This window comes from Oncorhynchus kisutch, linkage group LG14 (assembly GCF_002021735.2).
Source record: "Oncorhynchus kisutch isolate 150728-3 linkage group LG14, Okis_V2, whole genome shotgun sequence".
Lineage (NCBI taxonomy): Eukaryota > Metazoa > Chordata > Actinopteri > Salmoniformes > Salmonidae > Oncorhynchus > Oncorhynchus kisutch.
In genome coordinates, this window is record NC_034187.2 from 45,132,804 (window position 1) to 45,145,911 (window position 13,108).

The following is a 13,108-nucleotide window of genomic DNA, read 5'->3' on the forward strand; positions in this document are numbered from 1 at the left end:
TCTCTCTCAACCCCAGTCTTTGGGGCTGACTCACATACTCCCGGGTGTGCAGTAAGTAACTGTCCCCGTCCACCCACCTCCTTAAGGACTCCCTCCCTGACTCGCAGTCCTTCAACCGGGGTCATTTTATAGACTCATTACTCCCCATGGAGAGGTTCTTCATTAGGCCCTGCCTATGGCCTGTGGAGAGAAGAAAGGTTTTTAAAATTGTTCGTTTTTCTGCTCTGTACTTAAGCAGGCAGCACTTGGCCCGAAGTGTATTGCTGTAGAAAGCATAAAATCTGTGTATAAACGCATATTATTTTTTGGGGAGCACTTTGGGACTCTTGTTTTCGTTTGTGGGGATTCACATTGCAGTCGGCTTTAAAAGCTCCCATTCTCAAAGATATTTTCTTACATAAATGTGTATTTTTCTACAAATGTATTGTTGATTAAAAAATATATATATGTTTACAACAAATATATCGCTTACCTTCTAGTTATAAATATTATAGCTTCAAATGTGTAGGGGGTTCAGTTCTGTTCTCAGTGTTAACACCACTGCTATATCACTCCCTCAGTCATACAAATCCTTTTCCTCTTCTTGATTCATTTACATTACCCGATCTTAAGTTCTTAGTTCGGTAAGTCAAAGCCCAGAGATAGCCTCCCAAACTAAGGCCAAATGTAGTATTCTACCTCGGAGGTCGCACCCAGACTTTGACATCTGCACTGCCGTTTATGAGGCTGTAAACTTTCCCACCAATCAACTTCAGGTGGATGTAGTTGGGCCATTTGTAAGGTCATGTAGGCTGAAATTGTGAGTTTACCCCTCTGTCACTCAGCAACTCATGATTGGAGATTTCCCTGGAACACCTCATTAAAGTATGTTCTGAATGTGTTCTGAAGTTCTGTATGCATATTACAAGTCAGGATTTTGGCCCCATACGGAAGAGGACATTTATGCAACCAAAACTGCAGGGAGGCGTGGATGCACAGAGGGATTGTACCCATGCAGACACGTGTGTATCAGCATATTGCAGCAGACTAATAGTGGTTGATAGCTGTAAAAAGAAAACAGAAGAGTTCGGGGTCCTCCCTCCGTTTTGTTGTTTCCTTTTCCATGATGTCGTATGTCTTTTGACAGCTGCTTGTCGTTTTTTGGGACGAGACGAAGTGAATCATCTCCAAACACAGTCCTTTGACTGTTCGTCAGAGACGAAAGCCTCTCAAGGACCGCGACGCAATGCTATGCATGCTGAAGAGCCTGATGTTCTTTCCCACCCCAACTCTCACCTTCTGTACAATTCCTTCTCTCTCCACAAGTGTTGCTTTCAAATAAGTATCTGTTTGGTCATCTCGCTGACGACAGACGAGGCCTGAATTTGACAGTGAAAACTGGGGGAAATGACTGCCTTACCTTCCCCCCTCATCTTATTCTTCCTCCTCCCTCACCTTTCGAGAGGGAGCGTAGTTGCTTACTGGCGCATACATCCACTATATTGATGCAAGCTGATTCAATCAGGCAACTCCTTTGAATGTCAGACACTATTTTCTTTTACTCCCCCTTTCTTTCTCCCTCTATGTTATTGGCTGTGACAAGAGGGACAGGATGAGACATGAGGCAGCCATCGTCATTGTTGTGGCTGTTGGTACATACTCACACACACCAATATCATTTGGGAAGAAGTGTTATATGTTGTGTGTTGTGCAGCACTCTTCTGCACCGGGCTAGATGGAAGAGAACTTTCTCCTTGCCTGCAGAGGCCCTTGACATTTCTATACATATTGTTTCTGAAATACAAAGTCCGGTACGGCAAAGTCCCAAAACTGAGCCACCGAGACTAATTCAGATGGGTCATTTTGAGCCCCCCCTCTTGAACCAGTGGTATGGAAAACCCAACGTCCATGGGCAGTGTGGTGGCCATCCTCATTCAGGACCAGAGAGGGAGTCGTTGATGGGAAGGAGTCATGTACCCAACTCCCTCAAGCCTCATTTGTAACGCTTTTAATTCAAACTCAACCGCAATAGCAATTAGGTTGCACAAAATACAATTAACTGCTTTGACTCTGAGAGAAACTGCCCAATGAGGGAGTGCAAACAGCCGCCTTTGGCTCATTCAACCGTTTCACATCTATCGAAGAAAAGGCATCTTCTCTTTGACAGACCTCATTGTGCCTGCTTTGGTTACGTGGTTGGCCGCATTGAAACGCCTGGCTAAGAAAACTGGTAGCGCCGCGCCTCAACACATACCGTATGGTGGTGAGGGAGATTCCCTTGCCGGGAAGGGCAGCGATTAGCACAAATGGATGAGTTCAAACCGACTGTAAGACATTTGATTAACTCCCCAGCCCTCGTTCGCTTAGCGCAAACCGTGAGTGCCGCTTAATGTCGGATCCTGCTAATGATGATCCATAATGGTAGGGGGGCTAGCTCTAGGAAAAATGATATAGAAAGGGAACGGGGGGAGGAAATCAAAACCTTGAAGAGATGGATCGGCATGATCGGCTCATCTAGAGCGGCTTCGGGTGGCTTCTCTCTCTCTCTCTCTCTCTCTCTCTCTCTCTTACTCTCACATGATTTGATTGGTACTTCCCGTCATCAGCGCCACTACTCGGCTGCAGCTGTCGAAGTCAGCGCGGCGTGAAACTAATCAGATGTATCATCTGGTCTCTTATCTCTTTCTTTCTTCTTCTTCTCGTTCTCTCTATCTTTCTCTCTTGCCCTTTCTTTCTTGCCCTCTCTCTCTCTTTGTGTGTCCATCTCAAACACATACACTCAGATGTACTTAAATCAGGCTTGGACTGGGAAATGACCCTAAGCAGGCCAAACTGGACTTGTTAGGGTTGAGTTTGACTCAACACTCAAGTACAGCTCACCTGTGTTTTTTTTTATCCAAATATTCTACAGTATGGGGAAGATATTCATTGATTTGATTAATTCACTAATACCGGTCATGGAGAAGTGAAATGATACTTATTTGTGAGTACTAACTCCCCCTCTCCCTCAGGACACAACGTTGGACCCTGGGGAAGACGTGGCTCTTCTCTCCGTCAGCTTTGAAGACGCAGAGGCCACCCAAGTGTTTCCTAAACTCTACCTGTCCCCCAGCATTGAACAGTAAGTGTATGAATCAGTTAATATGGTCATTGGTGCTGTATGGTTTAGACTTTCAGAATAGTGAATAAATTGTTGTCGGCTAGTTTGCAGCAGGTGTTACCAAAGAGGATGTTGTTGCTAATTTGTTAGCGTCTCCCTTTTCAATAATAACTTTCAACCAGAAGTTAAGTTTCAATGAGCATCATCTGGTGAGTGGAACTGTGTTTTTCATTGCAGCGCGCTTGCTGCTGTTAGCCATCTCTTTGAAAACCATGTTGTGTGAAACATGTTGCATTTAAAGTGGAACTTACCAAATTTGAGCAATATTAAATCTTATTCAAATCATTTCACATACACCTCCAAGAAGAATAAAACATATTTTAAAAAGAAGACAAGCAACCAGATATGGTCATTTTCACGTTTTCATAAATTCTTAGGGAATTATGTATACTTAGGGATTTGTGAAAATTCTATAGCAATATATAGTGGGAAAGCGTCTGTGCGTTTGGACAATTAATAGACACTGCAGTAAATAAAACCTAATACAAATATCTGTCTTATCCAGGACCGGAGTCTACACAGACCGGTGCACTATAGCCAATCAGAGATACAGTAGGCTTTATGAAAACAAGCCATTTTCCACAGAGGCCTGCCATCATTCACTTTGCCATGGACTGTGTGTTTACAGGCAGTAGTAACAGTGTGACTTTAGAGCATTAGAACGCATTCGCCAAAAGCCACAAAATACACCTGAATGGTTTTCTGCAAATATGTGAATACCACAGGAGTCCTTTTACATTTGGGAACTTCACATTCCTATTGTTCAAACAACCATGAAAAGGTAGGCTCTCTCTTCCTCAGTTATGCACATCAACAAGATCAACAACTAATACTTGCCAGAGCAAGATGAGCTAAAATCTAACAAAGGAACATTAGATAAACCCTCAAACTTTTCAGCTAGTTGGCCGTCAAAATTGCACTGTTAAACGATGAGGAATAGTTGCCTCCTCGTCCTTCTGCAGTTGGCCTGCCAATGCATGCTTGTCCCAACCAAGTACCCAGGCTAACTGCTAAAGTTGGCTAGCTTGCTAGCTAGCTCCTTCCAGACACAAATGAGAGAAGTCTGACAATGTTACTCGCCGTAGCAAGGCTGGTTAGGCTGTTTACATGTTATCTAGAGCAGGCCTGGGCAATTCCAGTCCTCAGGGGCCTGATTGGTGTCACACTTTTTCCCCATCTCTAGCACAGCTGATTTTAAACTAATTGCATTCTAAACTGAAGATCATGATTAGTTGATTATTGGAGTCAGGTGTGTTAGCTGGGGCAAACGTGTGACACCAATCAGGCCCCTGAGGACTGGAGTTGCCCAGGCCTGATCTAGAGTGTCCTTTACCAACTATTACTTCTTTGTCTACATTTACTGTCACCGGTCGTATTCAGCGGGTGTCGCGCATTCATAAATCAATTGTTCTGCACACTCAGACAAGAGTGCTCTGAATTCTGAGTAGATAGCCAGAATGAATTTGCGAATGCAAGAGAGATGCTAACAGGATAACAGTCATTCAAGTTCTTGCTAGCTTACCAAATGACACCTGCATCTCTAGATATGTATAGCCACTGAAAAATGATATGAGGGGAAAAGGTCAGTCACTCACCCACTCCTCCAATTGCATGACATGACATCCTCCTAGCAGCTAGCTAGTTAGCTATCTAGCTAACGTTAGGCTCTGTTTTTAGCTTGCTACATAAATATATATGCTAGCCTATTAGCCACGTTATGACTTACTTGTGATCATTGCCCTTGCTAGTTTGATTATATTGACGTTCCCAGACTTAGATACATTTTGTCCGTTTTTGTCCAGAATATTAAGTAATTGAAATTGAAACCGTGCATCCCAAATGGAGGCAGCAAACAATGTACCAGGTCAGCTGTGATTTATAACCTGATAGCAACCCATTTACAACCTGATAGGACTACCAAGAAATGTATTGGTGAATTATATGAATCATGCTTTGAACTGCATCCATCTATTCTGCCAACAATGCTTTAGTGTACGTCATGGAACGTTGAGTCAAATAGAACCTATTTTTAAAACCTCTTATAAAGTTGGTTTTGTGGCATGAACTGGGAATTGGATATTTTTGACTGATATGATTGTCAGTTTGTTTCATATCTCCAAAGTAGTTCAAATGCTGTCAGTTCCACTTTGAAATGTAGGTCACAGGTTACTTTGTGTGCTAAACGTGAAATATTTTTTGCAAAGGGAAGTAATAGATGTACATTTAGATTGGGAAATGCTTAGTGGTTGTGTTTTTGCATTCTTATGATTGGGACCTACTGGCTTATTATGTCTGAGTTTATGGACAGCTTATCCTTTAACAGCATGCTGTGTGTGACTGCTGTCTTTCCATTGGCCCTATGCAGTGTTGTTGTGGTGCCTGGAGAAGTTGGTATATTCAAATTTTGCCAAAATTTTCCCAAATGGCTTGCCCAGGGAAGAAAAGGCAACCTGTGTGAGAAATTATATTTTCATATCTTTCTTCGGGAGTTTTGCAATAGATTTTTCAGATTTTCACTTTCAAAATAACACTTTTTATTTTTTATCCGTTAAAAAAAATTGTGGTGTAGACATGGATCCACCCAGGCCGATCAATGTCTACACCCCTGATGCAAATGAGGCATGAGGACAATTGCACATAACAAATAGTCTACTAACCAAAACTAAGGACAAAATGTTTTTAATACCTGGTTTGCATACCCATTGTTACCTAAGTTAGCATTTACTGGTAGATGTCACCAGTTGAAACGTCTTTCCAACCCTACCGGCTACCGATGTCATTCATCTGTGAGCTGCTCCATGCCAGAACCAGTTGAGAGCTGTACGCTCTTGCTGCCTGCAGATGATATTCCGCAGAAACTAGGCTGTGTGCAGCGAGCATGTTTCATGTGCTTTGCGATTGTGTAGGCTACTCTGTGCATGATTTCTCTATTGTACTGCATAATTGATCAATTATATACCTCCACTACTCTACTTTGATGCGCATCAGTAAGGATTAAGAAGGGAGTATACACAATTCCCACTGAAATTAAAGGGGTTCATCGGTTTATTCCTGTGTAGCCTCCACTACACCACTGGCCCTTTTGTGTTTTACAGAAAGTGCACTCTCCTACATGAGTGCGCTGGTATTACAGTTGTTGTCATTTCAGAATCACGAACCTGTCACACACTGAAGACCTATAGGTGCCCCACTGTACTAACCTGTCACACACTGAAGGTCTATAGGTTCACCACTGTACTAACCTGTCACACACTGAAGATCTATAGGTTCACCACTGTACTAACCTGTCACACACTGAAGGCCTATAGGTTCACCACTGTACTAACCTGTCACACTGAAGACCTATAGGTTCACCACTGTACTAACCTGTCACACTGAAGACCTGTAGGTTCACCACTGTACTAACCTGTCACACTGAAGACCTGTAGGTTCACCACTGTACTAACCTGTCACACTGAAGACCTACAGGTTCACCACTGTACTAACCTGTCACACACTGAAGGCCTATAGGTTCACCACTGTAATAACTTGTCACACACTGAAGACCTATAGGTTCACCACTGTCACACACTGAAGACCTATAGGTTCACCACTGTTACACACTGAAAGTCTATAGGTGCCCCACTGCGCAAACATGTCTATAATAGATATAAAGGCTATTAAGATACCCTATTAATGATTCAAGAATATTTGGCCTGGCAAAGCGGTTTTATGCGCTGACCGGTCTCGAGTACTACAACACTGCAAGACGCTACTAAACAGAGTACCATTTTCCTAGTACTCAAGACAAAATAACATTTGATAAATTATACGCATACAATAATCATGGCAAGTACCACTACCATCTAGCCACACTACACAAATAATACATGTATCCTTCTCCTCCAGGAATTGCGAACAAACTGAGCCTGTCTAAAGTAAATTCAAGCCTCTGCTTGTCCCATAAGCAGAATATTTCAGGGTTATCGCCAAACATTTTATTAAAAAGAACATGTCTCAGACCGTCATACAGAGGGCAATAAAACACTAAATGAATTTTGTTTCCGACTTCCCTAAGATCACACAGTAGGCAAATTATACCATCTCTATAGCCAAAGGGAGGTTGCCGGATCTGAGTTGTGCACAAACTGACCTTTGGATTTTTGTAAGTTTCAGGCGGATATACACTTCAGGGGTGTAGTTCTCTTTGAAGAAAGTATACGTTCTAAGTTTAGTTTAAATCAAATGTCAACTGCCCATTTTTCATTGTGGATCAGAAAAGGCTTGTCCTTGATTTGGCTAACACCACATGATAATTTGTTCCTGAATATATATATATATATATATATATATATATGAATATTATATAAAGAGAGAGAGTTTCAGAAGAAAGGTCTTTGTTTCTGGCCATTTTGAGCCTGTAATCAAACCCACAAATGCTGAGGCACCAGATACACAACTGGTGTAAAGAAGGCCAGTTTTATTACTTCTTTTATCAGGACAACAGTTTTCTGCTGTGTTAACATAATTGCAAAAGGGTTTTCTCATGATCAATTAGCATTTTAAAATGATAAACTTGGATTAGCTAACACAACGTGCCATTTGAACACAGTGATGGTTGCTGATAATGAGCCTCTGTACGCCTGTGGAGTTATTCCATTAAAGATCAGCAGTTCCCAGCTACAATAGTCATTTACAACATTAACAATGTCTTCACTGTATTTCTGATCAATTTGATGTTGTTTTAATTGACTTTTTTTTCATAAACAAGGACATTTCTAAGTGACCTAAACAAATATTAATATCCAAATATTGTACAATCCAGGTGTGCAAAGCTCTTAGAGACTTACCCAGAAAGACACACAGTTGGAATCGCTGCCAAAGGTGATTCCAACATGTATTGACTCAGGGGTAATTAATAAGGGATATTCAAAGTCTGCTTCTTTTTTTTTTTTTACCCATCTACCAATAGGTGGCCTTCTTTGAGGCAAATTTAAACCATCTTAAATTCAGGCTGTAACACACCAACATGTGGAAAGAGTCAAGGGATGTGAATAATTTCTGTATATATAAAACATAGTAAAATAGCATTTTTGACTTCCCTGGGCCTTTAAGAGCAAGCCAATGTGACAGTGGCAAGCAACAACTCCTTATAAGTAGGACGAAACCTTGAAGAGAACCAGGCTCTAGAGGAGCCCTTTCTCCTGGCTGGAGAAAGATGTTCCGATTTGCATTTCTGACCATTACTGCCAGACAGTTGGCCCCATATCTCCTCAAAAACTTGACTAGATGAGACAGACTTGTAGGATGCAGATGGAGAGCATGTAAGGCGTAAGAAGATGATAAACAAAAATGCATTGTGAAAACCGCAGCGCATGATGTCATCAATGTATAATTCGACACGCCAGTGTCTGGACTCGTGTTCCTTTAAAAAGAAAGAAGAAGAACAAAAGAGATAGATGACACATAGTCAGTGTCTGGGGCTGAGAGTGACTGTGTGTGTGTGTGTGTGGGTGTGTGTGTGTGGGTGTGGGTGTGTGTGTGTGTGTGTGTGTGTGTGTGTGTGTGTGTGTGTGTGTGTGTGTGTGTGTGTGTGTGTGTGTGTGTGTGTGTGTGTGTGTGTGTGTGTGTGTGTGTGTGTGTGTGTGTGTGTGTGTGTGTGTGTGTGTGTGTGTGTGTGTATACTTGCTTAATTCGCATATATGTTTGTACATCTAAGTGTTCGTAAGTGTGTGCATATGTGTACTGTACATGAGTTTGTGTGTGTGTGCATGTGTGTGTCAGGGCAGTGTGTCAGGTATGTAAACATCCCCTCTCTTGACCCCATGCCCCCCTCTAGCCGGCCTGGTCTGGCCGTTCGTGCTTGGAATCATCTCTGGAGATGTTTATTTAAGAGCGCACTCCCTGTCATACCAGGTTAAGGGGCCTCTGCCCCCTCTATCTCTGTCTCTTTTCATCCCTCCTCTCCCTCGACTTTCCTCACTCTCTCGGTCTACACCCCAGCACTCTTTGTCTCCCTTGTTTTTTTTTTACTTCTCCTCACACTGTTTCTCCTGTCCTCCATTTTCTCTCTTTCCCTTTCTTCTCTCATTATCTCTAGCTGTCTCTTTCTCTCACTGTCTCCCTGTTGGTCATCTATTCTCTCTAGCTCTTTCTCCTTTCCTCCATCTTTCATTCCCCTTCTCTGTCTCTAGCTCTGTTTCGCTCTCTGTCTCGCGCTGGCGCTCTGTCTTGTGCTCACGCTCTGTCTCGCAAACAATGTGTGATTGTGTGTGAGAGTTAGGCTACTTGGAGGGGATTATTGGGTAGTTAGGTTCATCAGGCTGACCCCCAGTCTTAACTTGACGTTATTGAAGGATGATGAGGTTTTGGCAATGTGAAGATAAGAATTCCAGAGGATGGTACCTCTGTGTCTGATAGAGAATTGACTATGTGAGGTGCGGCATTGGGGAAGAGGGAAGGATATTGCAGTGTCTTGTTTTATGTAGTTGGATTTCAGAATTAACCTGGAAGAATCCATTGAAGGGTTTAGGTAAACTGTCTGGGAGCTATGAGTATTTGGAGATGAAAGTGTATAATTGGCATATATTAATGTCGTAAATAGACAAGATATTGCGTTTCTTAAACAAAGGTGCGGATAGAGCCAGGTAATTAGAGAAGGTTAGTCTTGCACATTTATTTTGTATGATGAGGAATTTGTGTAGGTAGGAGGCATATATACTGGGCCAGACAATATTACAGTAAATGAGAGATTAGCAAATTAAGCTATATCATAGACTTAGGAAGCAAGCCTGATGAACCAAACCACTAATCTTTCTGATGATACCAACAGATTTCATCACTTTGCTATAGACAAATGTCAAATGAGGATAACTTTTCATCAATTAAAACTCAGACCGTTCTAATGGATGTGACTTGTTCCATTTCATTCCCACCAATTGAGTCTTCTTATTCTGACTAGTGAATACAAAATCATCAATACATTTTTTTTTAACACTTAAAGATGTTTTGTTTATGAGTTAGTCCCCTGCACTCTCCACACTACATTGAAGTACTCTCTGACAGTGCTATAGACCACCGGGGTCGGGGGTCATTCGTCAACTAAATTTCCATTCCCATCAATTCAGGAAGTGAATTGCGATTGCAGTAACAGATTTGAAAATGTGCCATATTTATTTTCAATGAGGTTGAGAATGCTTGCATCCACCCTACTAACAACCAAGAGGAGAAGCATGCCAGCTCAGCTATGTGTGTCTGTGTTTGTGCGTTCGCAGGCTTGACCTTGCCCATGTGCTAGACCAGGCTGCAGTGGCGTTCGGCGCCCTCCTCGGCCAGTTGAGTGAGGAGAATGGACAGAAAGAGGCTAAAGGCATGAAAGAGGAGAGCGGGAAAGGGGGAGCGTGTGGCGCTGGGGTGGAGAGATGTAGGAGAGAGGGCTGCACAGCAGACCCTACTATAATATGGACATATCTGGCCCTTTGAGGAAAAAGGTTGAGCCCGAACAACGTAGCGTAGATTCCGAAGATTTTAATTCCGTATTTACCTCAATAACTTTAGGGCCTTTGGGCCTTATGACTTTGCGTGCGTGCGTGCGTGCGTGCGTGCGTGCGTGCGTGCGTGCGTGCGTGCGAGCTCCAAAAGTATTGGGACAGCGAGACATTTTTTTTGCTTTGGCTCTACTCCAGCACTGTCAGCTTTAATTTGAGCTATACTCATCCATATTGGGTAAACCGTTTTAGACCAATAGTGTTAGAACAAATTCACATATGTGTATTAAAACAGTGAAAAGTTTAGTATTTGTACCCATATTCTTAACGCACAAGGATTACAAAAACACTTCTACATTAATGTGGATTACGAATAATGATGAGTGAGAAAGTTAAACCCACAAATATCATAAACCCCCAAAATGCTAACCTCCCCTGTTATTGTAATGGTGAGAGGTTAGCATGTCTGTAACTTCCTCACTCATAATTTCAGCATTATTCACGATTCATTCAGGACTATCCATGATCATGATAGCATCCACATTAATGTAGAAGTGTTCAGAAACATATTATATTCTTATTTACAATAAAAGTGACTCCAAAATGACTCTACATTATTCACCATTCATTTCTATTGGGCACAAAATAATCTGAAGCACAATACAAACAGCAAGAGGATCCAACAAGTTTGTTTAGTCAGGATCCAACAAGCTTGATGTAATCATTGCATGCTATGAATATGGAACCAAATACTAATCCGTTGACTACTTTAATACACATACAAGTGAACTTTTGGAGCTCACTGTATGTCTGTGTGTGTTCCCTATGCCCGTGGCTTTGTTGCTTGTGTTCTTGCTCCACTTTGGCCCTGGCTTTCTGTCCCCCTTCCCTTGAAGCTGACCCGGCAAAGAAAACGTTTTCTCTTTCCTTTTACTCTCTCCTCATTCTCGCTCTCTCTCTCTCCCCCTCCTTCTCCCCTCATCCTCCTCTCCGCTCCTGATCTCTCTCTCGCCTCCCAGTCAGTCTTGCTGGCGGAGCCTCAAAGAGAGAAGGAAAGAGAGTGGGACTTGAGAGAGACGTTTGATATCTCATTTCCCACTCTCCTTTTCTCTCTCCTTGGAGGGCTGCGGTAGCTCCAGGATCTAAGGCATTCTGGGAGAAAGTGAATCTTTTTTAATCCCCTCAGAGCTATGACGTTGTACCTTTCTCTCTCTTTTCAAACAGACCAGCCGTTCCAGAGAGAGATACTATACTTCATAGCTACTCCACTGACACCCATGTATGTACTTGCCTATACATGGGCTGCAGCTATTGTGCGTTCGTTTGTACGCTATTTCACTCGGACTTAAATACTTTCATGCCTGGTCCTCACCACTCTTCCTCGCGCATTGATTCGGTTAAGAGAGGATCTTCACCTACGCTTTTGTGTTTATGCAGTTGACTTCGTTCCTCTCATTGGGATATTGAAGTGCGGCATACAAGAAACCTTAACATGTACTGTTGTTATTCAGAAGTACATTCAATAGCCACTTGAATAAGGACAGGCTGTGCTGTACTATCTTGTGAAATGACTTGAGCCTCAAGGTCAATTTCATGCTACCGATTGTATTTAAATCATTTACTGTTAAATGGACATGGTTATGTCAGCCATATACAAGGCATCTACCAATGTCAGCCATATACAAGGCATCTACCAATGTCAGCCATATACAAGGTTTAGATTGACAGCCCATGTCTCTTCCATCCTTCTCTTTACTCATTTTCCTGCCTCCCTGTTACCTCTCCTTTTTTTCTCCATTCTCTCGCTTTTCTTCTCCACCGTTGGCTGGTCTGGACCTGACTGTACCCAGTCAGTCTATGAGATGAGTCGTTAGCCTCTCGCTCTACCCAGAAAACCTGCAGTGTTACATAAAAGAATCGAGTGGGCACTGTCTCTGCCCCCAAACCAAAGCCTATTTGGGCGCCAAAGAAAATCAACAGAGAGAGACAGTTTTAGGCTGCAGCAGAGCAATGTTTGGGTCTGTGTGTGTGCATATGTGAATGCAATTGCCTTTGCTTGTAATACATGCATTACACATCTCTAGTGTGCTTGTATGCTTTTCCATATGTGTACTTGTGAACCGCCAAGTTATGTGCGTTGTTCCTCTCTATAATATTTCTCCTGTAGCTGCCTATAACCCCATATCTAGAGGGAGCAGCCTAGCATAGCATAGCCGCGGGCACCCACCAGAACACTCCTCACACACACACACACACACACACACACACACACACACACCTATCCTTGCAACATAATTGTGATTGTTCCTCAATGCACCGATGACTGAGCAAGTCCACAGACCTTACCCACTCCCTCATGAATATCAAAAGCACCCAAGGAATTCCAGGTGCTACACTGTGTGGGGGGGATTCTTTTTTCTACACGACACCATGCTGCCAGACTTCAGCCTCACCCCTGTCATGGTTGTTGTGTCCATGGTTGACCCATCATCATCCCTCCCTG

General features: G+C 42.7%; 1 protein-coding gene across 1 annotated transcript in view; it reads left to right on the top strand.

The window, feature by feature from the left end:
• babam2 (BRISC and BRCA1 A complex member 2) overlaps positions 1-13,108 on the top strand; it is a 197,185-nt gene that overhangs the window by 135,048 nt on the left and 49,029 nt on the right. The window contains exon 7 of the mRNA XM_020500820.2: positions 2,991-3,100. Within this exon, the coding sequence (XP_020356409.1) occupies positions 2,991-3,100 (110 nt within the window). The remainder of the gene's footprint in view (positions 1-2,990; positions 3,101-13,108) is intronic.